This window comes from Patella vulgata, chromosome 2 (genome assembly GCF_932274485.2).
Source record: "Patella vulgata chromosome 2, xgPatVulg1.2, whole genome shotgun sequence".
NCBI classification, from domain to species: domain Eukaryota; kingdom Metazoa; phylum Mollusca; class Gastropoda; family Patellidae; genus Patella; species Patella vulgata.
In genome coordinates this window covers 59197493-59224825 of record NC_065880.2, presented here as the reverse complement: position 1 = coordinate 59224825, position 27333 = coordinate 59197493, and the positions used below count along the sequence as shown (strand labels likewise).

The 27333-nt window shown below is 36.1% G+C and overlaps 2 protein-coding genes and 1 long non-coding RNA gene across 7 annotated transcripts in view; 1 reads left to right on the top strand and 2 right to left on the bottom strand.

Annotated features, from left to right (window-relative positions):
• Positions 1-4610: 4610 nt before the first annotated feature.
• On the bottom strand, positions 4611-11431 carry LOC126811220 (uncharacterized). Its single transcript, XM_050536795.2, has 6 exons — positions 11332-11431; positions 11018-11080; positions 10670-10730; positions 9809-9874; positions 9043-9239; positions 4611-8475 (listed from the first exon to the last, which is right to left on the bottom strand). Exons 1-6 carry the CDS (start codon positions 11336-11338, stop codon positions 7841-7843), a joined length of 1029 nt encoding a protein of 342 aa, XP_050392752.1. The 5' UTR covers positions 11339-11431; the 3' UTR covers positions 4611-7840.
• Positions 11432-12054: 623 nt separating this feature from the next.
• On the bottom strand, positions 12055-25673 carry LOC130010790 (uncharacterized). Its single transcript, XR_008786068.1, has 3 exons — positions 25430-25673; positions 12390-12473; positions 12055-12153 (listed from the first exon to the last, which is right to left on the bottom strand). It is a non-coding gene; the product is annotated as an uncharacterized LOC130010790 (long non-coding RNA).
• Positions 24986-27333, top strand: part of LOC126811175 (iron-sulfur clusters transporter ABCB7, mitochondrial) — a 267797-nt gene continuing 265449 nt past the window's right edge. For 2 of the 5 annotated variants that reach the window (XM_056098843.1, XM_050536725.2), the window contains exon 1: positions 24986-25624. In XM_056098843.1, coding sequence (XP_055954818.1) covers positions 25448-25624 — 177 coding nt within the window. In that variant the 5' untranslated portion in view covers positions 24986-25447. The remainder of the gene's footprint in view (positions 25625-27333) is intronic. The other 3 variants (XM_050536724.2, XM_050536721.2, XM_050536720.2) reach the window with 3 other exon arrangements.

Genomic DNA, 27333 nt, shown 5'->3' with positions numbered 1-27333 from the left:
AATCCAACTTCTTTATTTGTTCAGTGTAAATTTTAATTCTATTCCATCTTATTTCTATTATTTAGACGAAAAACGTCTTCTTAATTTTTACACTTCTGCCTAGCAACCATCATTATGAAGTCATTTGGTGTCGCCACTGCGTGCTCATTTTTGGTGATTGCGCACCTGGTCGGGACTATTGTGTTGATATAAACGACACATTCTTGATAAAGACGAGAGTGTCCTCGTCGAAACGTTGCTTTATATTAAACTCAATAAGAGTTATCTATAAAATTGTACCCTGTGTTAATGTAGACCAACAGTATATAAATATTAATTGGCTCAACTGTAAAAAAAAATCAAATAAAATTCTCCAAATCCTGCACTTGTCTTAAAAAAAATGAACAAATGCTGTTTAGCTTGTATTTGAAATAGAAAATGAAATATAATGGGGTTTAACATCCTACTATTCTACTCCGAACTTGGCTAATACGCCATACAGTGTGCTACGAAGGAAACTTTGCCCGGACAGCTGCACTACGGAACGATTAGACAGCTGTACTTGTTAGGCCCTCCATCCTGCATCACTGACAAGGAGGAACCATGCCAGAAAATCTGGATGAACTTTCTTGACCAATGCAGGGATCGAACACCCTACCGCTAGGCTAGTGAGCCAGCGTCTTACCGACCGTATTTGAAATCGTATTTGCAAACCATACATAGATATCACGTTCAATGTTGTTTGTGGGGTTGGATGGCCGAAAGGTTAGCACGTGCGCGCTGTACCATAAGGTATGTCATTGAGTCAACTGGTGTGGTTTCGATTCCCCGGTTGTACGTGACAAGGAATAGGGTCGCCTGTCCAACCTAGTGGGTTTTCTCCGGGTCCTCCGGTTTCCTCCCATTGCTAAACACCCCTACGCGCAAGCGAATTATTGAAATAAAATTGAACTATGTTAATACCGAACCTACATGTAGTTTGTGTTGAGTGGACGTTTAACCCCATCAGACTCTCTCTCTCTCGCTCTCTCTCTCGAAGTTGTTTTCAATTTTAGCACTCCACCAAACCATTCAACTGGACTAAGAGCGAGTCGTTTGTATCAACAGAATGGTCCCGATCAGGTGCTCAATCGCCAAATTGAGCGAACGGTGGCGACACCAAACGACGTCATAATGATGGTTGCTAGGTAGAAATCAAAATTCTAAATTTGTTTACCATTCATTCTTAACATGTAAAGTGACTAGACATTTTTCGCCTTAATAATAGAAATAAGATGAAACAATTAAAATTTACACTGAACAAAAAAAGAAGTTGAATTATACATTGTCTTAATTTAGAAATTACATGAATGGAAGTTAGAAATTACAAGAGTAGAAGTAAGAAATTAGACGATAGCATGTTAGAATTTTGAATCTAATATACCGCCATAGTATACGGGGAAACTTTTTAAACCCTTACAAATTCTTCAAATTTTTGTGATAGATCAATAATAGCAAAAATCTGTGTTAAAATTATATTTGTAATGTGTTTAACAAATTCTATCACACATGTAATATTGGTGTAATTAAGTATATACCTTATTTCAATATTGGGGTATTATATCGTTGCCCTGACTGTTTGTTTGTCCAAATTAGTTTGTGATTGTGAAGGTGACAGTTTTTTATACGCTAACATTTTCATGTAGACGTATATTTTTGTAGCCCCTGTCCGTCCGAACGTCCATCAGTCCGTCCACAATTGTTTGTGGGACCGTAACTTCATGGATTATGGCCCCTGATTGTACTGAAAGTGATGTTTTTAGCTTGTGGACCCTATAGAGGTCAAAATTTTTATACGCCCACATTTTCATGTGGACGTATATTGTGGTAGCCCCGGTCCGTCCGGACGTCTGTACACAATTGTTTGTGGACACTCTACAGGTCACAATTCTTATCCGATTTTGACGAAACTTGAAATATAGGTTTATCTCCAAAAGATCTTGGTTGCTTTCGATATTGGCATGTATCTGACCGTAACTTCTTGGATTATGGTCCCTGATTGTACGAAAAATCAAGTTTTTAGCTTGTGGACCCTAGAGAGGTCATAATTTTTATACGCCCACATTTTCATGTGGACGTATATTATCGTAGCCCTTGTCCATCCGTTTTTAGCTTGTGGTCCCTATAGAGGTCACAATTTTTATACGCCCACATTTTCATGTGGACGTATATTGTCGTAGCCCCTGTCCGTCCAGACGTCCATCGGTTTTTAGCTTGTGGTCCCTGTAGAGGTCACAATTTTTATTCGATTTATAAAAAAAAAACGTGTATATATAACCATTACACACTAAGATCTTGGTTCCTTTTCATAATCGCGCATATCCGAACGTAACTTCCTCGATTATGGCCCCTGATTGTTCGAAAAATCGCATAATCAAGGTTGAATTCGAATTTAGGGAAAATCAAAATGAAACTGCCTGACAAAATGTGTAAAAGTATGCAATATGAAGGCATTGGATACTCAAGATTTTAACTGGCCTGCAATTTAAAAATTTAATTAAAAAATGGGAAAGTGAGGCCAAGTCTCGAATATACCTGTGCCCTCATTACCACAATGCACACATCATGTCGAAACTAGAAACTGTGATAACTTGGCTCAGAATGAAGTAATTTGAATTAAATTTTCATTTTACATGTATATTATTTATTTTTGAACAATCATAGCAAGAATGGTCAGCTCTTTATCTAAATCTTACAGAAAGTATCGTTAATGTATCTTTTTCAAATTTTGTCCCCACCCCCGCAGATTGGCTGCAAAACCTGTGAACACTGCCCTATAATTTATTCACATTTGTTTCAAAGTTGGTGTGAAGCATAGATATTCAGTATTCCACAAATTTCCTTTCCAGTATTATCCCACCTAGTTCGAAAACCTTTAGCAAACGTGATAGAGGCCGTAGGGTTTTTTTTTGGGTTTTGTTTATCAAATTTGGTCAACGTCACAGTTTTCCTTTCTGATATACTGCTGAATGTGTTGGCGTATTTCCACATTTTCAAAGTTTTTCTCGAAGACCGTTTCCTAAATTGTCACCAACTTAATGCTGTGGATAAACTGTTACAATTTAAATGTCTACTTTTGTATTTTATTACATTATATATGTATTTTTTGAATAAAGTATAGATACTTGTAGTATATTTTTTTGAATAATTATGTAAGTTGTACTGGTTTTTTGGCGTTTGGTTGCAATTACATTTAGAATTCTGAATGGTTATTGATAAATACATGTATAGAGAGAAATGGGGATTAACTTCCACTCGAATCACACTAGGTCATTTTGGGACTAACATGTGGTTTAGTTTTATTTCAATATGTGACAAGGAGTAGGGTCGCCTGTCCAACCTCGTGGGTTTTCTCCGGGTCCTCCGGTTTACTCCCACTGCTAAAGGCCCCTACGCGCAAGCGAATTATTGAAATAAAAAATTGAACCATGTGTTAGTCCCGAAATGACCTTATTTGTGTTGAGTGGACGTTAAACCCGATTTCTCTCTCTCTTAATTCAATGACGGAACTTATGATGCAACGAACATGCGTTAACCGTTTGACCACCGAAACCTCGAGAACGAAATAGATAGAGAGAAATGCAGGACGGAGGGGCTGACAAGGAAAGCTGTCTAGTCGTTCGGATGGGACGAAAAACCGAGGTCCCGTGTACACATTGGCGTGCACGTAAAAGATCCCTTGGCAGTTGGAATTCGATATAAGAGTAGGCCGTAGTGCCGCTGTCCGGGCAAAATTTCCCTCATAGCACACTGTATGGCGTATGCCCGTCTTCATTAGCCCAGGTTAAGAGCAGAACAGTAGGACGTTAAACCCCATTTCATTTCATTTCATTTCTCATTTGACATTAGAATTGCATCCGAAAATGATGTTTATTTAATGTTAGATTTACGTTAAAATGGTCGGTTAGATTTCCATCATTTTGCTCATCCTTTTAACGAAAATTTAATGTCAGGAAATGACGTTAATCTAATGTAGAGTTTACGTCATTTTTACGTCATATTTACGTCATTTTCTGACGTAAATCTAACGTAAAGTTTACGTCATTTTCTGGCGTAAATCTAACATAAGTGACGTAAACTTTACGCAAAATTTACGTTAGATTTACGTCAGAAAATGACGTAAACTTTACGTTAGATTTACGTCAGAAAATGACGTAAATGTAACGTAAAAATGACGTAAACTTTACGTTAGATTAACGTCATTTCCTGACGTAAAATTATCGTTAAAAAGATGAGCAAAATGATGGTAAACTGACTGACCATTTTTACGTAAATGTAACGTAAATTTAACATCATATTGTTATATGGGATATAACCAAAAAGGTAATGACTTAATAATTACACTAAAACACACATATATCTACACAATAATTAACAACCTATACTATTATCATGGGGGTGCTGAACCACAGACATTAGAGGTCTACCGCCAAAAGATAGGGGACACGTACAGCCTATACTGGGGCTTTTGTTATTATTATTTAATTCTTAAATTTGGTTAAGGTAGAAAAAATCTACCTGGTTATGACATACTATTACACATATATGTAAATGACTTTATTACTAACATATCATACTACTGTACATGGTAATATAAAATTAGATAATGACTGACTTAATTTCTGGCATGTTATTGTACATAGTTATTACTCTAGTTGATTACTGACATGTTATATGGTGATATACAACTATCATGACAACTGGCTTAATTACTGATATGTCATACTCTTGTACATTGTTATATACATGTACAACTATGATGACAACTGACTTAATTACTGACATGTTATAATACTGTACATGATTATATACAACTACATGAAAACTGACTTAATTGGAATCAATAATCAAATGGGGTTTATTCACGAGGGATGCAACCGGCTAGATACCCACGCCCTAATGGACACAGTTGGACTAAGTAGAATAGTGAAGTAAGAGGGGGTCACGGCTAGACGGGCCCGGCATCTAAACACTAAACTACATAGGGGATTTATACCAAACTGGCAGGATAGTGGAGTAAGGGGGAGTCACGACCAGACGGACTCGGCATCTAAACACTATTCCACCAAAAACAGACACCAAACCTACAGAGTGGGATAGTGGAGTAAAGGGAGGTCACGATAAGACGGGCCTGGCACCTAAACACAAACCCCACAAAGATGACATCTACCAAACTAGCAGGATAGTGGAGTAAGGGGAATTACGGTCAGACGAACTTGGCACCTAAACACTATTCCGCAAATAAAACGGATACCAAACCCAGAGAGTGGGACAGTGGAGAAAGGGGAGGCCACGATAAGACGGGCCTGGCACCTAAACACTAATCCCAAACGATGACATCTACCAATCTAGAAGCAGACGAAATCATCTACCAAACGATATGTTTTATATTAAATAAAGGGAAGAACTTCCCACTAAACCAAATCCATGGCCTAAGGCCAAATGGAAAGATTGCAAAATCATATTCTAAAAACAGGAATCAGCTTCGGCTCTCCTATGTCTTGTCTGCGATATCACTTATGTGGAAGCAGACGTTAAACACCAAGAACGAACGAACGAACGGCTAGAGTGCGGAGAAGAATGTACCACCAACCATGTCCTGGTAGACTGCGAGGTATACGAGGAGGAGAGAAGGGAACTAGTGAGAACAACGGAGACCAACAACATACCATTCAACACTAAGAACCTACTCTTCCCGTGAAGTAAGAGGGGGTCACGGCTAGACGGGCCCGACATCTAAACACTAAACTACATAGGGGATTTATACCAAACTGGCAGGATAATGGAGTAAGGGGGAGTCACGATCAGACGGACTCGGCATCTAAATACTATTCCACCAAAAACAGACACCAAACCTAAAGAGTGGGATAGTGGAGTAAGGGGTGGTCACGATAAGACGGGCCTGGCACCTAAACACAAACCCCACAAAGATGACATCTACCAAACTAGCAGGATAGTGGAGTAAGGGGGAGTTACGGTCAGACGAACTTGGCACCTAAACACTATTCCGCAAATAAAACTGATACCAAACCCAGAGAGTGGGATAGTGGAGTAAGGGGAGGCCACGATAAGACGGGCCTGGCACCTAAACACTAACCCCAATCGATGACATCTACCAATCCAGAAGCAGACGAGATCATATACCAAACGATATGTTTTATATTAAATAAAGGGAAGAACTTCCCACTAAACCAAATCCATGGCCTAAGGCCAATTGGAAAGATTGCAAAATCATATTCTAAAAAACAGGAATCAGCTTCGGCTCTCCTATGTCTTGTCTGCGATATCACTTATGTGGAAGCAGACGTTAAACACCAAGAACGAACGAACGGCTAGATGGTCACTGGTCTAATTGCTGATTGTCATACTCTTGTACATGGCCTAAGGCCAATTGGAAAGATTGCAAAATCATATTCTAAAAAACAGGAATCAGCTTCGGCTCTCCTATGTCTTGTCTGCGATATCACTTATGTGGAAGCAGACGTTAAACACCAAGAACGAACGGACGAACGGCATGTTATACTACTGTACATGATTATAAACAATTAGTTGATTTAATTACTGGTATGTTATACTACTGTACATGGAGATGTACAACTAGATGATAACTGACTTTATTACTGACATGTTATATGGTGATATACAACCAGATTACAATTAGATGATAACTGACTTACTTGCTGGCATGTTATTGTACATAGTTATTGCTCTAAGATAGTTGATTACTGACATGTTATACTACTGTACATAATATGGTGATATACAACTATGATGACATCTGACTTAATTACTGACATGTTAAACTACCGTACATGATTATAAACAGTGGTGATATACAACCTGATGATAACTGACTTAATTACTGACCTGTTAAACTATGGTACATGGAGATATACAACTAGATAACAGTTGATTTAATTACTGACATATTATACTACTGTACATGGAGATATACAACTAGAGTACAACTGACTTAATTACTAACATGTTATACTACTGTACATGGAGATATACAACCAGATAATGACTGACTTAATTACTGGCATGTTATTGTACATAGTTATTACTCTAGTAGATTAATGACATGCTATATGGTGATATACAACTATCATGACAACTAACTTAATTACAACATTTCACACTGAAAGATCCACATATAAATAAATAATTTATTTTAATGTTACTTTTAAACATTGAGAATGCTACACAAGACATAGTTACAGTTTCAGTTCTTCACTCATATTTGCAAATGGGTGTGGCAATGTCTGATGTGAGCTGGAAAAAGTTTACGAGCTTATTCCATCCACGCCAGGGACTTATAATCCTATATTTCCAATCACACATTGCCACCAAAAAGATCATGTTTTGAAAAGATCGAGATATCTCAAAGATAAAAAAGAAAAAATTTTGTATGTTGCAACTGACAAAGTTGCTGTTTCAATTTTTCACCCATATCTCAAAATTAGAGTGGCAATGTCCAATGGCATCAACGCCAGGGACTATACATCCCATCTGACATTGCCACCGAAAAGATCACAATATACGAAAAGATTTAGATATGTCAAATGAAAAAAAAATAAGAAAAGAAAATATTGTTACTTTTTTAGATCTCAAATTCAAATTAAAAACAAGCCCAAAACAAACAAACGTAGGGTGTAGTTTTCCTGAATGAATAAAAAGGAAATTTGATTTTTATGGCAGTAGGAAAAAGTTTACGGGCCTATGATAAGAAAAGTTATAGACAACTGTGAAGCTTTGTACAGCTTTCTCAAAAGAAAATGAAAATTTTATTTAGCTACTAATACACTTTCACAATACAGCATTAATTATCATCCGACTCAGAGTCACTATCCTCTGTATCACTACTTGCTTCATCAACGCCACTTTCATCAAATTCTAAATCACAGCTTTGTATATCTGTTATTATATCTATTAATTCCTCAGATGACAAAGGTTTTTCACGTTGAACATTACACAGTATCAAATCATTCAAATCTGTAGCCGAATTATGTTCTATTCCAGCATATTCAAATAATTCTTTTGACTTGATATATTGTCTAGTTAATCTATAAAGATGTGTTGATAAATAATGGATTTTTCCACACATATATCGAAGTTCTTTTGTGGAAGAAAACAACTGTAGATCTTTAATTTCAGATCTTATATCATTAATTGCACTCAACAAGTATCGGTGATAAGCAGCAATTTCACAATGAACAACTGTCATTTCTTCATGTGCATGTTCTTTCAGAGAAGCTGCTTCTGCAGCTTTTATTTGATCTGAATACAAAGAACACTCTGACAATTCATCAAACATTGGCAACGTTGGTAAAGAAACATCACTGAACTCTGTCCTGGATGTAAAATGTCCATTGTTAAGAATAGTTAATTCTTTCTCAATTTTGGCAGAATTTGCTGTCAACTTTCTACCGATACGGGAGCCTAAAACTTGACCATCTGAAAATAATAATATATAATACACTAACTAAACTATATTCTAACTATTATTATTGAAGATATATTATGATATAATTTTTACATATAACTATGAATACATCAACTGGCTGCGTTGAGACTAACACATACAGTCTTATAATTAACACTGATATATGTGATAATATTGGACCTCTATTCCCATCCCTGTAAATGACAATGTACAATTCCCTCTGTTCAAAATGAGTTACTAAAAGATAGTGGAACTGAGCTTGAAAATAGTAAAGTTCTTCTGTAACCCTTCTGTTAAAATTGTGTTTCCTGTCCACTCAACACAAACCGGGTTATTTCGAAACTAACATTGTGTTCCAATTTCATTAATTTAGTTGCATCTAGGGGTCTTTAGCATAGGGGGGGGGAATCAAAGTACCCAGAGATAGACCACCAGGTTAGGCAGGTGAGCCTACTCCTTGTCATGTAAAGCAGGAATCAAAACCATGCCACTTGACTCAATGACAGACCTTACGATCTAAAGCGCATGCCATCCTACTATTATTACAATGAAGCAGTTTTATATAACTGATTACTTACCTGCATACTTTTTCATCAATGAAGACAAATACTGTCGTTCACTGGAATACTGTCTTAGTTTTTCAAGACTATTAATTCTGCGCTTTTTTTGAGCACTTTTCAAAATACGATTAAAAGGCTCATTTTCAAGATTGACATCACTTTCTACCACTGAATTGAACACATTCTTTTTTAATTTGGCTCTTTCTTTCTTGAGGCTTAAACAAAGAAGCAAATTATGGTATTAAAAACAAGCAATCCGAGCTAGCTGTGGTCCAAAATGTCATCAGTGAATAGAGCTTTCAAAGGAAGGGTAGATAACAGTGAATGCAACATACGCCCACACCCATCAATCTTAAATATGTACAGGCGGCATCGATATTAAATGCAAGGACTCCCAATAGTTGATATTGACCAATCAGATTCCAGTAGGCTTATTAATTATGCAAAGAAAGACACTGATAACCAAATGATTTCAATGATCAACAAATAAAATTGTAATAAGTACAGACAAAATATCTAAATAAATAGCCTCCATTATCTGCTTCCAGATGAATATGAACTTGGGATTACTTGAAGAGATATTAAAACTCAAGAAAAGTTCTCCGTTTGGTAAAAATTTATTTTTGATTTGGCGTGTTTTGAAAGTTATATCAAGGGTGTTCAAATTAGATAGCTGGAAAATTTGCAAGAGATCTGCAAAAGCATTTTATGAAGTGCCGAAGTTGATGTTCCTGCTAAGGCAATAAAAGCAGTTAAAACAAATGTAAGAATACATTCATAATACCTTTCTAGATCTCTCTCAATCTTTTTCTTTTCTGTTGAATCAGCAGGACCTGTTTCTAGGATGTGTCTGCAAATAAATATTTAATAAATCAACACAAAAATTGATCAGAGTTCGATCATTTGGGTTTTTTACAAATACTATCTAAAAATGTACATCATTAGTGCTTGTATAATTTATCATCATATGGTTACCGGCCATATTTTGTACAAATACTGTTATTATTATTATAAGTTCATTTTTACAGTGCTACATTATAACAATAGTTATTTCTAAGCACTTTACTGGCATATTTATACAATGGTACACACGTGATTCTATTTATATGATTCTCTAAAAAGATGAGTCTTCAGTTTAAATTTAAACTGAGATAGTTGGATACATTCTGTGATGTCTCTGGGTTAATTACCAATTCAAAATCATAATGTCAGTGCTATTACTACATTTAAAACTAAACTAAAGACCATTCATTTAAAAAATATTTTAATCTGTGATCGTTTTAATAGGTAGATTATCCAGCGCTATTTTTAATTACATGTGGTTTTATCTAAATAAAAATTCATCATGTAGATATAATAGTGTCTTGTTCTATAGTATGTCCTTGTATAGCACACTTACACACATTTATGAGGCAGTTGTCTGCAGTAGAAGTGTGTAATAATAATATATCTTACAATCTTCTAACTCATTTTAAGTTAGTGAGCCCAGGGTTCTCTCTACTTGGCATCAACCAACCCTTATTTGGATAAATAAAGCTTTAAAACAGACCAAAAAAAAACAACCAACAATACTACACAAGTTTGTCTACCAGATGTGATGAAAGACAACCTAAAGTGCCAGAAATTTTATCTCTAAAATATTTACCTTTTCATCTGACTAACATACAAATTCTCAACATATAATTCATCGGAATTTAAATTAGTTGCTTAAATAGAAAAAAAATAATAATTTATTGTGCAACAAGTAAATGGTAGTAAAAACAATACAAAGTATAATAAAACTAGGGCAAAATATCAAAATTAGTTGATTACACCAATATTATCCAGTATAGCATGTAAATAGTTTTTGAAGTAGAACAATTCCTTCAAATTTCAACAAAACCTGGCAAGTATTCTTTGACCTGTAGTGTTTTCATATGAAATTTTGGATGGACCCAGTTAACGATAATATAAATCCACATATAACAGGGCATATCAAAATTATGAAGCTTACCAGGGACATTATCCAGTTCAGATTTCCATTTCATCAGCCAATTCTTTGCAGAATCAATATCAACTGAAAAAGAGATGTGTATTTTTATTTAACAAATCAATCATAAGAAGGTCATGGTCAAATACTGTCTGCAATCATTTTCTAAGATCAAGCTAATTTTTCAAGACTTGTTGTGGTTTCCAATTCATGTGAGCCATGTAATTAACAATATATTGCATTTCTATTAAATCTGAACACATTTATTTTACTCATATCACATGTGTAGAGACCATATATGTTTACAACAATGTAATGAATTTATTTAATTTTATTACCATTCATATTAGTTGTTACACTACTAATAATGTCTGAACAGTTTGATATTGTCTATTCAGCTTTCTGTATTTTACTATATAAACGCGTACCTGAAAAAGATGAGCAAGCTAATAACACTAGGGCCTAGGTGCCATTTACATTTGATGAAAAATGGTGAGAAACTGCTCTTACTATCTAGAATCTAATACATGTAGATGGCCATCAAGTTTTGGTCAACATAACTATTGGCCAGCAATCCATATATGTCTCTCAGCAGCTCTTTGAAGGGTGGCATATTGGTTAGGGTTAAATTAATCCCCCAAAATTGTGACCTCAAGTTTTCACATGATTTTTGGGAAGGGGTTATATCGGAGTACCCATACTATGTACAACTAAATGCATTCATTTCTAATCAATGCAATAATTTCAAAATTCTAGGAGTCAACAAAATGATATAGGATCTTAACACTATGTTCTCTTTTCAAAAAGATCGGATGATAGCTTTAGCTGCTAAACTTTCTGAAAGAACAGACAAAGTCATCAAATGCAATAGCTTTAAATGTAATTACCCAAATGCTTTTTGTCTCCCTTATATCAATAGAGCTATGTCTTTATGTTTTTGTGTATATATCTAATCTAGTAAATCATGAATAATCATTACCAAAATCAGATATAATCTGTGATGTTTTATGAAGAACTGCCTCTGTTAGCAAATCACATCTGTTATCATATGACATTTCTTTGGTTATTATTTTGAATCTTCGTAGGTAGCTCCATAGACGTTCAATGCCTTCTCCATCTGTCATTCCAGTGCCAGTCACATATCTCTGACCATATTTCAACTTTAAAAATAAAAAAAAAATCATTAAATTAAAGCTTTAGCAATTTAAGTAAGATAAATTGATTTTATGATAAAAAATTATATAACGCAACGCTGAGAGAGCAAGTATTTTAATTGAAACTACTTGACAGGTAGAATGAAATATAAATCAAATGTTGACATTAATAATATTCCATCCATATAAACCACATTTTGGTTTGCAAAATATATTGAATATCACTAATACTGTGAGTTTACCTGACAGTCTAGGTTGTGAGCAAAACTGTGGAATATTGGTACAGAAAACTGATAGTGACTCAGCAATTGAAAATTCTCAGTTTTCTGTTAAATAAAAAGTATTTGTAAGAACATGAAAGTAAATATAAAGCAATATAATTGTATCTAAACAATGTGTAATACTTGTTGAACAACAGCTCATTGTATGACATCACATACTGATAATGCTGGCTTTATACGTTTAATTGTATATTCAAATTGAAATAAATTCCAACAATGCAAAACTTCTCAATCGAATTACAATCATCAAAGCTTCTTTTATATATGTAAATGGGACCTTTTATTTTTGTCCCATCTTAATGACTAGGCACTGTTTCATGCGAGGAACTATGTTGTACAAACATGGAAAAATGTGTTCTAATGAATTGTATTTTTTTAAAAACAGGATTGTTCCCAATTTCAAGCTGGTAGTGTGCTCAGATCAAAAAGAAAAATGTCGAAATTAGATGTGACCGGGTTATTTGGGGCTATATGCAAGCATGATATACCAATTTGCTTTATCGACATTTATTTTATTTTTAAAGGATTTTATGTAGATTATCTTTGAAAATACAGTACAGTAAATTTTCTATATTGCTGTTTATAATATATTTCATCTTCATAGTACTTTTATTTATAGTTAAAGTTTGGTTCATTTTGACAACTGCATTGGATGAACTATGTTATGGTTACAATGCAGCTTATTTCCACCATTTTCTAATTGCGATAAACAGTATTTATGATATCAATTTTCAGATTTAAAGGACAATAGAATTGGCTGTCACTAGATAAGGGACACGAGAAAAATAGAAAAACCCTGTGCATTCCCCCATTTTTATTCATGCTGTTCTTAATGAAAACATGGTAATGCATGGATTTTTTCTAATTTGTTCGTTATCTTTTATCTACTGACAGCCAATTCTTTTTTTGAATTGTCTGATATCCTCTCATCGTCTCATATAACAACTTTTCATCTTCAACTGAATTATCAGTGAAATGAAATTTGGTCGTTTGTCTGTTACCGCTCATTACTTCAGTCTGTTATATAGAAGGACAACTCGTGTTTTTCATCTTTGACGTCGCTTCCCGTTTCTTCACGTGCTTGATACTCAGCTATCGTAGCAATGATCTCTGTGTTAAAATTATTTAACGAGCTCTATCACATATTTTATAATGACTGACACCAATATTGTCCTTTAAAAGAATAAAATTCAAATATATAATTGGTTGAAGTAACTGTACTGTAAATAAATTTTAGAAATAGTAACAATTCAATTTCCTTTTTCATTTTGTATTGAAAATTAGACTTGGCTATGCAGTTTATGTATTAAAGAAATTAATATTGTCTATGCATGACAGTTCTTGGAGCATATCAACATGTTATTTGATTTTATTAAGTTATTGTTTATTACCATGATTATGCTATAAAGATAAGTTAAGGTGGATTAGTGTTAAGAGTAGCTCTGTATCATGATAAGTACTGCTGATTTACCTACCAAACTGATGGTTTACAATCCCCAAACTAGATTAGAGGTTAAAATTGAAGAGACTTGTTCATGTGCCTTAATTTTATAGAGAAAATAAAGGTGTATATATATGCCATTAATAGCTCACTATATTTGTTTATGAAATAATTAGTAATATTATTATATTTTTTTTTTCAAAACTGGAGGTTAGTGCATGGTTTATCCCCAATTCTTTCAATAATTCGCTTGAGCGTAGGGGTCTTTAGCAGTGGGAGGAAACCGGGGGACCCGGAGAAAACCGACGAGGTTGGACAGGCGACCCTACTCCTTGTCACGTACGACCGGGGATTTGAAACCACGCCAGTTGACTCAATGACAGGCTTTATGATACAGCACGCACGTGCTAACTATTCGGCCATCCACCCCCCCCCCCACACACACACACCATAAGAAACTATCTAGACGACCGTGCGTAATCATAAATGTGCCAGGAAATAATTGGTAGATCCAAACAGCCAAAGAAAAATACTTTCCAGTAATTTATAACACAATAACTGGAATTTCGTATTAATACCCGTATTTTGATATTTTAAACACCCCTACCCCCACTCTTTCAGGTCTCTCTATAAACAGAGTTGAGTACAGCCTAATTAACTTTGATCCATTTAAAAAATAACAATATATAAGCATTGTGCCCAACAAATAAATAATATATTTAAAGAGGGGAATGACTATACATTTTTTAGTATGGTCATAGAGAATTTTTGATTAAGCCCCGTATCTTTATTTTAATTTAGTTTATCCCCCCCCCCCCCAGCCTTCCTTCACTTCAACTTTAATCTTATTTTGTAAAGTTAAGCAAATATGAATGTGCCCGAAAATTATTTGAAAAGAACAATCAGTGATACGTAACATGGTATCTGGAATTTCGTATTTAGACCAGTATTTTTACTTGAATACCTCTTAAATAGTGTGACATTTATTGGATTTGAATTATGAAAATACGATTGTGCCAGAAAACTATTTACATATTTACAAACAGAACGTGCTTTTTACTAATATGTAACATGATACCTAGAATTTCGTATTTGGACATTGCATATCCCCCACACCCACACCCCGTAATCATGGTAAAATACCATCCAAAGTGACAAGGTAAGTAAATTTCTTATTGTGTGCTAGGCTGATTTCCTGTTATAGTGTCGTGAATATCCTTGTTCTGGTTTATAGTGTGCCAGGTTTCCGTATATGTTAATAAGTCACGTGATATCCACATTAGCATATGCAAGTTGATGCTATGCGAAAACTGCTATGTAGAAAGCGTGAAGGACAAATGGGATGTGGCAGAGCGCAAATGTAAAATGTAATGAGAGAAATGTAAAATGTAGACATGTCAAAAAAGCATTTTCCCACAAAACATTTGTCATTTAACACTTAACATTTGACGTTTTACATTTAACTTTTGCTTTAGAGGTATTTTTACTTTATCATTACCGGTATTAGGACTTTGTACATTGTACATTTTACATATAATCAATGGAAAAGACATTGTAGCAGAGCATTTAATATTGGCAGCGATACCCTTCCATAAATTATCTCCAAAATAGGGAAATTACAGGTTAATTTCATGGGTTATTGTTTCCTTTACCTAGTTTTTGTCAAGTCGATTCCGGTCATTTTTATTTTTTGTATCAAATGTTGGGAGGTTGCTTGTTCACGTGAGCATAAAATTTTTAAACCCACCCCATGAAAGAAGTAGCTATAGGGCGTCAAACTTTGGGTGACGAAAAATGGGGAATTTAGACAGGCTTTGATATCCAGTCCGTATACAGATCTCGTTCGCCAGAATCGCCTGTAGTTAATATTGTGGTAACAGCTCTGAGTCATCGATAAACTGTGTGAGTTTGGTCTTTCTGCTACGTATAGTAAAGGTGTAAGGACTTGCCAAAGTTGGTATTTGAGAAAAGACAGATTTTGGCAATTTCACCATATGAAAAATGTTTTTTCAATTTTCTTATACAGGAATTGAAAGATTTATCTAATATTGCACATTTATGTGTTTTGGGACTATCCCAACTTATAAACCAAATTTGGTCAAAATCTGTGATTGAAGCCTTAGCACCTTCTGCATGGTTTTCTCGCGGACACGCTCTTAATGTGTGTAAAAAATGTTTCTTAACACATTCGGGCTGAAAGAATGGTCTGTTAGAAATTGGGTCCTTTGTGCGAAGGATAAATACGGTATGCACGAGAGTTACAGCTATCGAAAACAAAACGGAGACACATCTACTGCCAACAAAAATAAGATCAGTATTGCAAGAGAATTTCTTAAATCATTACCCAAGCTGCAATCACATTTTTTGCGCTCTGATTCGAAACATTACCTAGAAACAACAACTGACACAAAGAGAAAATTGTATGAAGTGTTCCAAAGTTACTGTGACTCAAAAGATTACCCGAAGGTTTCTATCCAAGTGCTCAGCAAATGTCGCCATTACAAAACACCAAAAAGACGAATGCAATCTATGTTGTTCATATAAGCACAACACCATATCCGATGAAGAAAACCAGCTTCACATATAGAGAAAAGAAGAGGCTAAAGAAGAAAAGAAGAAAGACAAAAAAGACGCTCAGTCTGAAGATGGTGATATTGTGGTACTTACCATGGATCTTCAAGTGGTTCTTCTATCAACAAGAATTTTTGCAAATGCCAATTACTACAAAACAAAACTCTCGTGCCACAACTTCACCACCTATAATCTAGGAACTAGGGAAGTGTACTGTTATTTCTGGCATGAGGGCCAAGGTGAAGTTACTGGAAACAATTTCGCATCTTGTATTGTTGACCAGGTTCAGCATATTATTAGTCAAAATGTTGAAAAACCACCAAAAAACATTATTCTTTATAGTGATGGCTGCTGCTATCAGAACCGGAATTTTGTATTGGCCAACGCACTCCTTAACCTGTCAAACTCTCGTGCCACAACTTCACCACCTATAATCTAGGAACTAGGGAAGTGTACTGCTATTTCTGGCATGAGGGCCAAAGTGAAGTTACTGGAAACAATTTCGCATCTTGTATTGTTGACCAGGTTCAGCATATCATTAGTCAAAATGTTGAAAAACCACCAAAAACCATTATTCTTTATAGTGATGGCTGCTGCTATCAGAACCGGAATTTTGTATTGGCCAACGCACTCCTTAACCTGTCAATGTCAACTGGTGTTACAATAATTCAAAAGATTTTGGAGAAAGGTCATACCTGGATGGAGGTGGACTCCGTTCATTCTGCCATCGAAAATAAGCTCCGAAATCGTGAAGTATATTGGCTAGCCGAGTACGTAAATATATTTAGATCAGCCAGAAGGGAGCCGCAATAGCAGATCAAGTATGTCGATCATACATTCTTTTAAAATTATAGCCAATTGTCATATTTGAGCAGTATCAGACCTGGTAACTCAGTTGGAGATCATGTCGTTACTGATATTCGTATGCTCTTAAATATTCTCCTGATCTGAAAGTAGAATTTAAGCTTTTGTTTTCAGAAGAGTGGCAGTTGCTTCCCAGGAGACCTAAAGCTCGTCATAATCAAATTGTCGCCCCACTATACAGACATCCATTTCCCATCAAAAAAATCCAAGTGGCAGCATTTGCAGGAACTGAAAAAAGTATTGCCACGGGAATATCATCATTTCTATGATTCCCTGCCTTATATATCGCATGCTGTAGATTTCACCAATCGACGTGTACTTGTATGGTAAATTTAACACAGATATAAATTGTCATAATTTCAAAGCATATTGTTAGTTTGAGTTTAATACTGACTATCATCTCTGAATACATTACATTTCATATAATACAATCCATGAACATCAAATCATACTTATTATCTGTACCCCTCCTTGTCGCAAATATCCACTGATTATTTTTTATTGGTCACGTCGTCTGACATTTTCCACCAACGACATGACTGGACTTTAATAGGTTTGTAAATACCTTGTCCTAAATATAATGAAGTGGAATGTGGTTTAATATCCCACTTTCCTGCACTAACCGGGATAATGGGCAGACGCGATGCAGTGTGATATCATGGGTTCCTTAACATGCATGCGAAAGTGTATACGCGACCTCGGTGTTCGTCCCATCCGAGATTTGAAATGACATGGGTTTTATCGTCCCACTATTGTGCTCCTACTGGGCTGATAAAGACGGGCATACGCCATGCAGTGTGCTATGGGGGTGGGGTGGGCATTTTGCTATAAGAACTACTGCCTAACGTGTACGGGAAAGTGTACAAGGGACCTCGATTTTCGACCCATACGAACGACTAGACGCTGTTTCTTGCCAGCCCATCTTCGAGGAACTCTCTAGGCCATCACCGGGATCGAACCCGGGACGCCTTGGTTTGCGAGCCTGTGCCTTACACATTGAGTCACTGCAGATCCCGTTGTCCTACTCATATTAGCCCTTTGGCATTGTATCAGGAACTGTGTACTTTTCAGTTTTTCAAAATCACGACAAATCTTTAAGAAAATTATATTAAATAGTTGTCATATGAAATATATCAGACACATGAAATTTTTATCTTATTCCATTTTTATAAATTTTCGAAAGCTCAAAACTAATTATTTTAACAATTTTTTGTTAAACTTGTATGTAAACTTTCGTTGATCAAAAAACACGTACTTGAAGAATTGGTCATCTTTCTAGAATCAAAAACACGTATATAACATTTTTCGATTATATTTTAGAATAAATAATTATTTTCACTTGAAAAAGATCATGAATCAAAGCGTACTCATATTTTCATCAAACAGATACCCGATATTATTCAGAAAAATATGGCAGTATTATTTAAAACAAATTTTATCGATTAACTCCTTTACTAACTTTCAGCATTTTTTCGTTATACGAGGTTTCAAGCGGAGACCCACGATATATTTGAAATGAATTCCGGCAGTCTTTCAAATAAATACACACACAGTGCCTTTATTTGGCCTGTGGAGATATCAAAATTGTAATTCGTTACATTATAATGTATTACACATATAAAATAAATTAGTTTTGTGGGAGGAATCGGGGGTTTTCGATGTGAGTTCCGGTGATTATATGTGAATTCCGGTGATTGTAATTCAATTCCGGTGATTTCCGGTGATTAATCGGGCCCGTCTGAAGTGCGAATTCCGATATTTGAAAGTGAATTCCGGTGTTTATATGTTTTCAATGTGAATTACGGTGATTTTCGGTGTTTAAAAGTAATTTATTATTAATGTAAAATATTAGTAAATACGAAGGTCTTAAATGCGATTTCCGATATGTTGAAAGTGAATTCCGATGTTTATATGTTTTCAAAGTGAATCCCGGTGATTTAAAGTAATTTATTATTAATGTAAAATATTAGTAAATACGAATTAGGTCTTCAGTGCGAATTCAGATATAATGTTGAAAGTGAATTCCGGTGTTTATATGTTTTCAATGTGAATTCCGGTGTTTATGTTTTTTTCTATGTGAATTCCGGTGATTTTATGTGTTTTAAAGTAATTCAATATTAATATTAATGGAAAATATAAGTAAAGGGGAAGATTGTAGGCTACGGGCGAATTCTGATATCTCCAAAGTGAATTCCGGTGTATGGATTTGGTTAAATAATATTGTAAGTTAAAATTAGGACTGAAATGCTGATAAAAGAGGCTTTTTGATGAATTGCAAACAGGTTCTACACATAATTGTTTTAAAACATCTCAAATTTGACGAGTTACGAGATTTTCTCCACATATATCGAGTAATCTCCCTTTAATGGTCAAAATATCGGATTTACAAATCATATTAAATGTACATGTAAATATTGACATTGTATAAAGTGACAAATCACATACAATCACAACATAATAAACTATCATAACATGAGAATACGCTGAACAACGAAAATTATTTGTCAGCGGAACTTATTTAAATTGATTTCATTTATTTATTTCAAAACAAGTTACGATGTCGATGACAGAAAGTGACAATCGACACAATTTGCAAGTATAAATAAATAAATATAGCTATAATATTAAATTGTTTATTGCACTATATATACCATAATATGTTTCATGCATATAATTACTGTTTTAATAAATTATTAATCAATCTCTAATTACAATACATTACAACGAATTTAACATGAGTTTCTTGTCAACAAAAATCACATTCGGCAAACCTCGGTAGATTCTGTAGGGTACCGGAGGTTTGCCGAATGCAAAAATCACACACATGGGTTATCTCCCGTGAACCTCTGATTCGGACAAAAACCAGTGACGCTTCTTAAACTCATACTAAATTGTTATTTTTCAGTTTCCACAGTCAATATTTTTGAAGTTATTGGTTGTTATTTTGGAGTTATTGGGTAACTCGACGCAAATTGTTTTTTAGTGTTATTTTGGAGTTCGGCCTATTGGGTAATACGACGCGCCCTACCTTATCAGAACCATGATGCATATATATTTGAAATGAATTTCGGTAGTCTTTCAAATAAATATACCCACAGGGCCTTTATTTGGCCTGTGGGAATATCAAAATAGTAATTCGTTACATTATAATGTATTATACATTTAAAATAAATTAGTTTTGTGGGAGGAGGGGTTTTCGAAGTGAATTCCGATGTTTATATGTGAATTCCGGTGATTATATGTGAATTCCGGTGATTGTAAATGATTTCCGGTGATTAGTCGGGGGCCCCCCTAGCGAATATTCACGTTGGGCTGAAGTCAGCGGGCGTTACGCTGAGCGGACGTTTTATGACCTTGACCCTCATCGTCGAAAGCTGCGGTTAACAAAACACAATATTTAGCCGATGAAGTGAGCGTACGGAATAAATAACAAATGTCCGCACTACTAATCTATTTAAACCACTGAAGACATACAATAATTGGCACGAAATGAAACAGTCTTTATCCCCCATTTTTGTAGCACCATAGATAATTTCGGAAAGTCACTGGAATACACCGCAAAACAGGTTGAATTAATTACCGGTTAAACCGCAAAACACTTTAATGTCAATTGTGTTTACCAAACGTCCGCTGCCGTTTCATTTTTTTGAGCCACTCAATACTTGGCATTGAATGAAAGAGTGTTTATCCCTCTATCATGTGGCACCATAGATTATTCTTGAAAGTCCTCAACATAATCTGCAATCCGTCCCAGGAAAGCAGTACCCCACCCCCACCCCCCGTCTTGTTTGTCAATCTGTTTTACCAAACGGCCGCTGCTATTTTATTTTCTTGAGCCACTAAATGCATGACATGGAATCAAAGAGTGTTTATCCCTCTTTCATGTGGCACCATAGATTATTTCTGAAAGCCCTCGATTCAGTCTTAAATCCGTCCCAGGAAAGCTGCACCCCCCCTTTTTTATGTCGATAATCATACCAAACGTCTGCTGTTTCATGTTCTTGAGCCACTCAATACATGGCATGGAATTAAAGAGTGTTTATCCCTCTTTCATGTTGCAACATAGCTTATTCTTTAAAATCCTCGTCATAGTCTGAAATACGTCCCAGGAAAGCTACCCCCCCCCCCCACTCCCCGTCTTGCTTGTCAATTCTGTTTTACCAAACGGACGCTGATAATTGATATTCTTGAGCCACTCATTACATGGCATGAAATTAAAGAGTGTTTATCCCTCTTTCATGTTGCAACATAGCTTATTTTTCAAAATCCTCGCCATAGTCTGAAATACGTCCCAAAAGCTCCCCCCCCCCCATCTCTTTCTTTGTGAACTGTGCTTTACCAAACTACCGCTTATATTTCATTTTTTTTTAGCCACGCAATACTTGGCATAGAATGAAAGAGTGGTTATCCCTCTATCATGTGGCACCATAGATTATTCTTGAAAGTCCTCAGCATAATCTGAAATCCGTCCTAGGAAAGCAGCCCCCCCCCCTTCCACGCCCCGTCTTGTTTGTCAATTCTATTATACCAAACGGCCGGTGCTATTTTATTTCCTTGAGCCACTAAATACATGACATGGAATTAAAGAGTGTTTATTCCTCTTTCATGTGGCACTATAGATAATTTCTTAAAGCCCTCGGTTCAGTCTTAAATCCGTCCCAGGAAAGCTACCCCCCCCCCCCCCCCACGTCTTGCTTGTCAATTCTGTTTTACCAAACGGCCGCTGCTATTTTATTTTCTTGAGCCACTCAATACATGGCATGGAATTAAAGAGTGTTTATCCCTCTTTCATGTTGCAACATAGCTTATCCTTTAAAACCCTCGCTATAGTCTGAAATACGTCCCAAAAGCCCCCCCCCCCCGCTACTCTTTCTTTGTAAACTGTGCTTAACCAAACTACCGCTACTATTTCATTTTTTTGAGCCACGCAATACTTGGCATAGAATGAAAGAGTGGTTATCTCTCAATCACGTGGCACCATAGATTATTCTTGAAAGTCCTCAGCATAATCTGAAATCCGTCCTAGGAAATAATTCCATGCCGTGTTTTGAGTGGTTCAAGAAAATAAAAATAGCAGCGATCGTTTGGTAAAACAGAATTGACAAGCAAGACGGGTGGGGGGGGTAGCTTTCCTGGGACGGATTTAAGACTGAATCGAGGGCTTTAAAAAATTATCTATAGTGCCACATGAAAGAGGGGTAAACACTCTTTAATTCCATGCCATGTATTTAGTGGCTCAAGAAAATAAAATAGCAGCGGCCGTTTGGTAGAACAGAATTGACAAACAAGACGGGGGGTGGTGGGGTGGGGGGTACAGCTTTGCTAGGACGGATTTCAGATTATGCTGAGGACTTTCAAGAATAATCTATGGTGCCACATGATAGACACTCTTTCATTCAATGCCAAGTATTGAGTGGCTCAAGAAAATGAAACAGCAGCGGACGTTTGGTAAACAGAGTTGACATTAAAGTGTTTTGCGGTTTAACCGGTAATTAAGAACGAGTCCGTGAGAAGACCATGCAAATTCTGCAAAAAGTGATAAGGCAGCAGGAAACCGATTTTGATCAAACATGGTGGTTGGTACCCCGGGGGCCCCCAGACCCCACAGAAAATAAAGTAGGTCTCTGCTCCGCCTGATTGCGGAGCTTGGTCGCCCCGATTTTTTGGGTTTAAAACGACGCTATTTTCAGTGAGAAAAATACCATACTTTTGACGGCAACTGCGGCTTCGGTACACATTTTTCGAGACTGTTCATAATGAAGTATTAACCACCTTGGGTTCCCCTCAATATATGCCCAATATCAACGAAGTTCAAGTTGGAGTGTAGAAATGAGACTAGTTTGAAAAACCTAGGTATCCAAAACACTGAAATTAGACCCATTTTAAAACGCGTTTTTCTCGACTGCGGCCGGGGTGCATGGTCGACATCGACCTTGACGGCTGAAGTATATTAGTGACACATAATTTATCTGAAAAAAGTTTCACTGCATCGGATCTATGCAAATCACAGGAACCCTGGGAACTTTGGGTATTTACTCGCTTTAGAAGGTATTTTTTGATTGATTATCTTGATCTCTATTGATTTATCTTGATCTTAATTTCATTTCCACTCTGATAATGTTTCAGAAATCATGGCTCTTATAATATCCCGCCTCCGGTCAGGTGTCTTGGCTGTTTGTTTGACTGGTATCCAGCGATGCCCTAATCCAGTCTCTTTTAAAATGTTGTGAAAAGAGAACAGTCAGTATGCTGTGCCACTTTTTGCATTCACGATTTGTAACGTTTTATACTATGTATTTTCATTTAGTGTGTTGAATCGAGCGTCCTTTTTCACGAGTACACTGTATAAAGCGAAACGGTGTGAAATCAAAAAATTCGAACCGAATGGTGATATGAGATACAGGCCTATATGTATTATGAGTTATAATATTGCTAGTAACTGTATATGCATGATATGTACATAATATATATGGAATACTATTCAAATTAATTATATCTTTACATTTCGTATATTTCTTTTTATCATCGTCTCATATACTCAGATCAAGTTTGCGGCGATGTTTTTGGCCATATTCCCTTGACGTCTCTGTAAAAACGTGTGGTAATGACAGAATCGTAATGTACATGTGATGACCTTTTCAGCGATATGTCACATGGGTATATTTGTGTCAAGTCGAAGAAACCGGAAGTGACGTCACTGATGTCGGAAAAGACGTCACTGATACCGGAAGTGACGTCACTGATACCGGAAGTGCCCTTCTGGGCTTTGTATTACCGTGGGGAAGCTACATTCGAAATTTCATCTTGATGTATGGCAGAAAAGTTGACAATAACTTAACTTACATCGTATCCGAAAGTGTCGTAATATCTACCGAGTGTGCCTACTTTCAACACTCGCTCCGAAAAACTGGGGCGAGCTGCATCCAATATTATTGTTGATAAATATAGTGGAGATAAAGTACTAAAAGCACATGTATTCACCCTCGCTCCCACCCCCGCCGCAGTGAAGAGAAACGTGTCGAAACATAGCCTATTTTATTTGATGCCATGGACTTCATGTATCGAAACTCTAACCCAGGCTCTATGGCAGGATTCAAGTGAAAATAATTTTGTGGAAAATTTCAAGGGACAGTAGGCCTACAAAATCCCTAAAAAGAATTTCGTTCAGGTGAGTATCCGTTGCGTGAGTGAGACTTTAGTTAAGAAATGCATTAAAATTAGCCATTATTTTTAAGAAAATAACGAAAAATAATTTCTGTGGGTACTGGTGGGATTTGGATCGCAATATGCCCGCATGTGCATCTGGGGGTCCTAAGGAACCAACAGTGGTGGTATGGTCCGGATTCATGATTTAGGGCCTTGTCACATTTTGCATGCTTTTCTCACGAACACGTTCTTAATTCAACCTGTTTTGCGGTGTATTCCAGTGACTTTCCGAAATTATCTATGGTGCTACAGAAATGGGGGATAAAGACTGTTTCATTTCGTGCCAATTATTGTATGTCTTCAGTGGTTTAAATAGATTAATTAGTAGTGCGGACATTTGTTATTTATTCCGTACGCTCACTTCAACGGCGAAATATTGTGTTTTGTTAACCGCAGCTTTCGACGATGAGGGTCAAGGTCATAAAACGTCCGCTTAGCGTAACGTCCGCTGATTTCAGCCCAATGAATATTCACTGCTGTTCAGTGTCAATCTGTTTCACAGAGAATTACGAGTCTCGTATAATATCTCTGTCATAGATGACTGCCTTAACACGTGCTGTCACAGCACGCGGTGTGAATCATTGGCTGAATGGCGCGTGCATTGTTTACATAAGACATAACTGCTTCGGAGAGAATGCTGCATTTTAGTCATTTTAATACCCATTTACACTAAATCGGAAATAATTTTTACGGCTACAAATACGTCAAATGCCTTTATTTATTTTTCCAATATATACAAAAAATGTTTTAGAATTAAATTTGTCGCAGGAAAAAAGTTAATATTTCTAGCTCATTAAGCCGCATCAATGTCATCCTTATCAGTGATTGTCGCGGCCAAGCAAATATTCACTGCGGTTCAGTGTGTGTCGGTTAATGTAACGAAATTCAGATGAATTTAATCGATGGAATTTGAACTTACCAAGGGGAGTTAACCAATATGTTTCCGTTTTTATCTGTCAACATTTTCAAATCAGAGTTAATATTGTTGCGAATAACAGCAAATAAGCACAATAACTTCTCACTTCACAACTTTTATAGTTGTATTAGATCTGGGCCTAAATCAAGATGTCAAAATCCGGGTCAAAATTGTATTTTCAACAAGAACAGACACACGGTGAGATTTATAAGCTACGACTGTCTGTAGTACGAGAATGTGGCTAAAAAAAAAACAAACGGGGTGCTGCTAAAACGCGGAACGGAACGAGAAACGGAACGGGCGACGGAATGCTAATACTAGTAATAGCGGATGGCAGTTAAAATTTTACCAAGATATTTAACAATACCTATTAAAGTCATCTTAAATCTTACTTCAAATAGTATAGTATTTATTAAAGTAGCGTGTACCTAGCTACGAGAACACTGAGATATACTGATGTGCTTGTTTTTAGCTACGATTGGGTGCCTTTAGTTCCAATTGGCAAACTCAATTTCTTTATGGCTGGGGCAATTTGCCACATGTGGTAAGACAATCCGGAGACTATTTGCCACATGTGGCAAGTCTCCGTACCGCAATTATCAACCGATTTCAATGAAACTTACAGATAACGATAACATTAATAATATCTCAGAGTAGGTAAAATTTCGACCACATCCGGTTAGCGGTTTCCGAGATATCAGGTTACCACACATTTCATGTGGCACGGCTACAGACCACAATTATCAACCGATTTCCATGAAACTTACAGAATATGATAGCATTAATAATATCTCAGAGTAGCCAAAATTTCGACCACTTCCGGTTAGCAGTTTCCGAGATATCAGGTTACCACACATTTCATGTGGCACGGCTACAGACCACAATTATCAACCGATTTCCATGAAACTTACAGAATATGATAACATTAATAATATCTCAGAGTAGCCAAAATTTGGACCACTTCCGGTTAGCAGTTTCTGAGATATCAGGTTACCACACATTTCATGTGGCACAGCTACATACCGCAATATTATGAACTGATATCCACGAAACTTACAGAATATGATAACATTAATTAAATCTCAGAGCAGCCAAAATTTCGACCACTTCCGGTTAGCGGTTTCGGAGATATCAGGTTACCACACATTTCATGTGGCACGGCTACAGACCACAATTAGCAACAGATATCTATGAAACTTACAGAATATGATAACATTAATAATATCTCAGAGTAGGCAAAGTTTCAACCACTTCTGGTTAGTGGTTTCGGAGATATCAGGTTACCACACATTTCATGTGGCACAGCTACAGGCCGCAATTACAAACTGATTTCAATGAAACTTGCAGATAATAATAACATTAATAATATCTCAGAGTAGGCAAAATTTTGACCACTTCCGGTTAGCGGTTTCGGAGATATCAGGTTACCACACATTTCATGTGGCACGGCTACAGACCACAATTATCAACAGATATCCATGAAACTTACAGAATATGATAGGGTGACCCACCATAAAAAAATATCTCCAAATATCTCGACAATTACGCCACAATATTTATATATATGCCAAGCCTCAAATCAGTTTCACACAATTATAGTCACTAAATAAACGATCATGTTGTACTTAATAAGCTATGACCATTAATCATCTATAAATAATAGACTGAAAACTGGTTCCAAGTTGCGTCCATAACATCCAGACACTTTTGAGTAAAAGATAGGTTACGTGCCCTTGTTTTGAAATTAGTCTCGCTTAACCAGTCTATCGACCATTCTACGTCTGATTGACAGGTCGGGATAATCAAGACTACTTTTTTACGAAACATAACAGAAAGCTAGAACAAGAAATTCAATTTAGAAATAAGCACTTTAGACAACTCAACAATTGTTTTAAGAAACTTGTAAA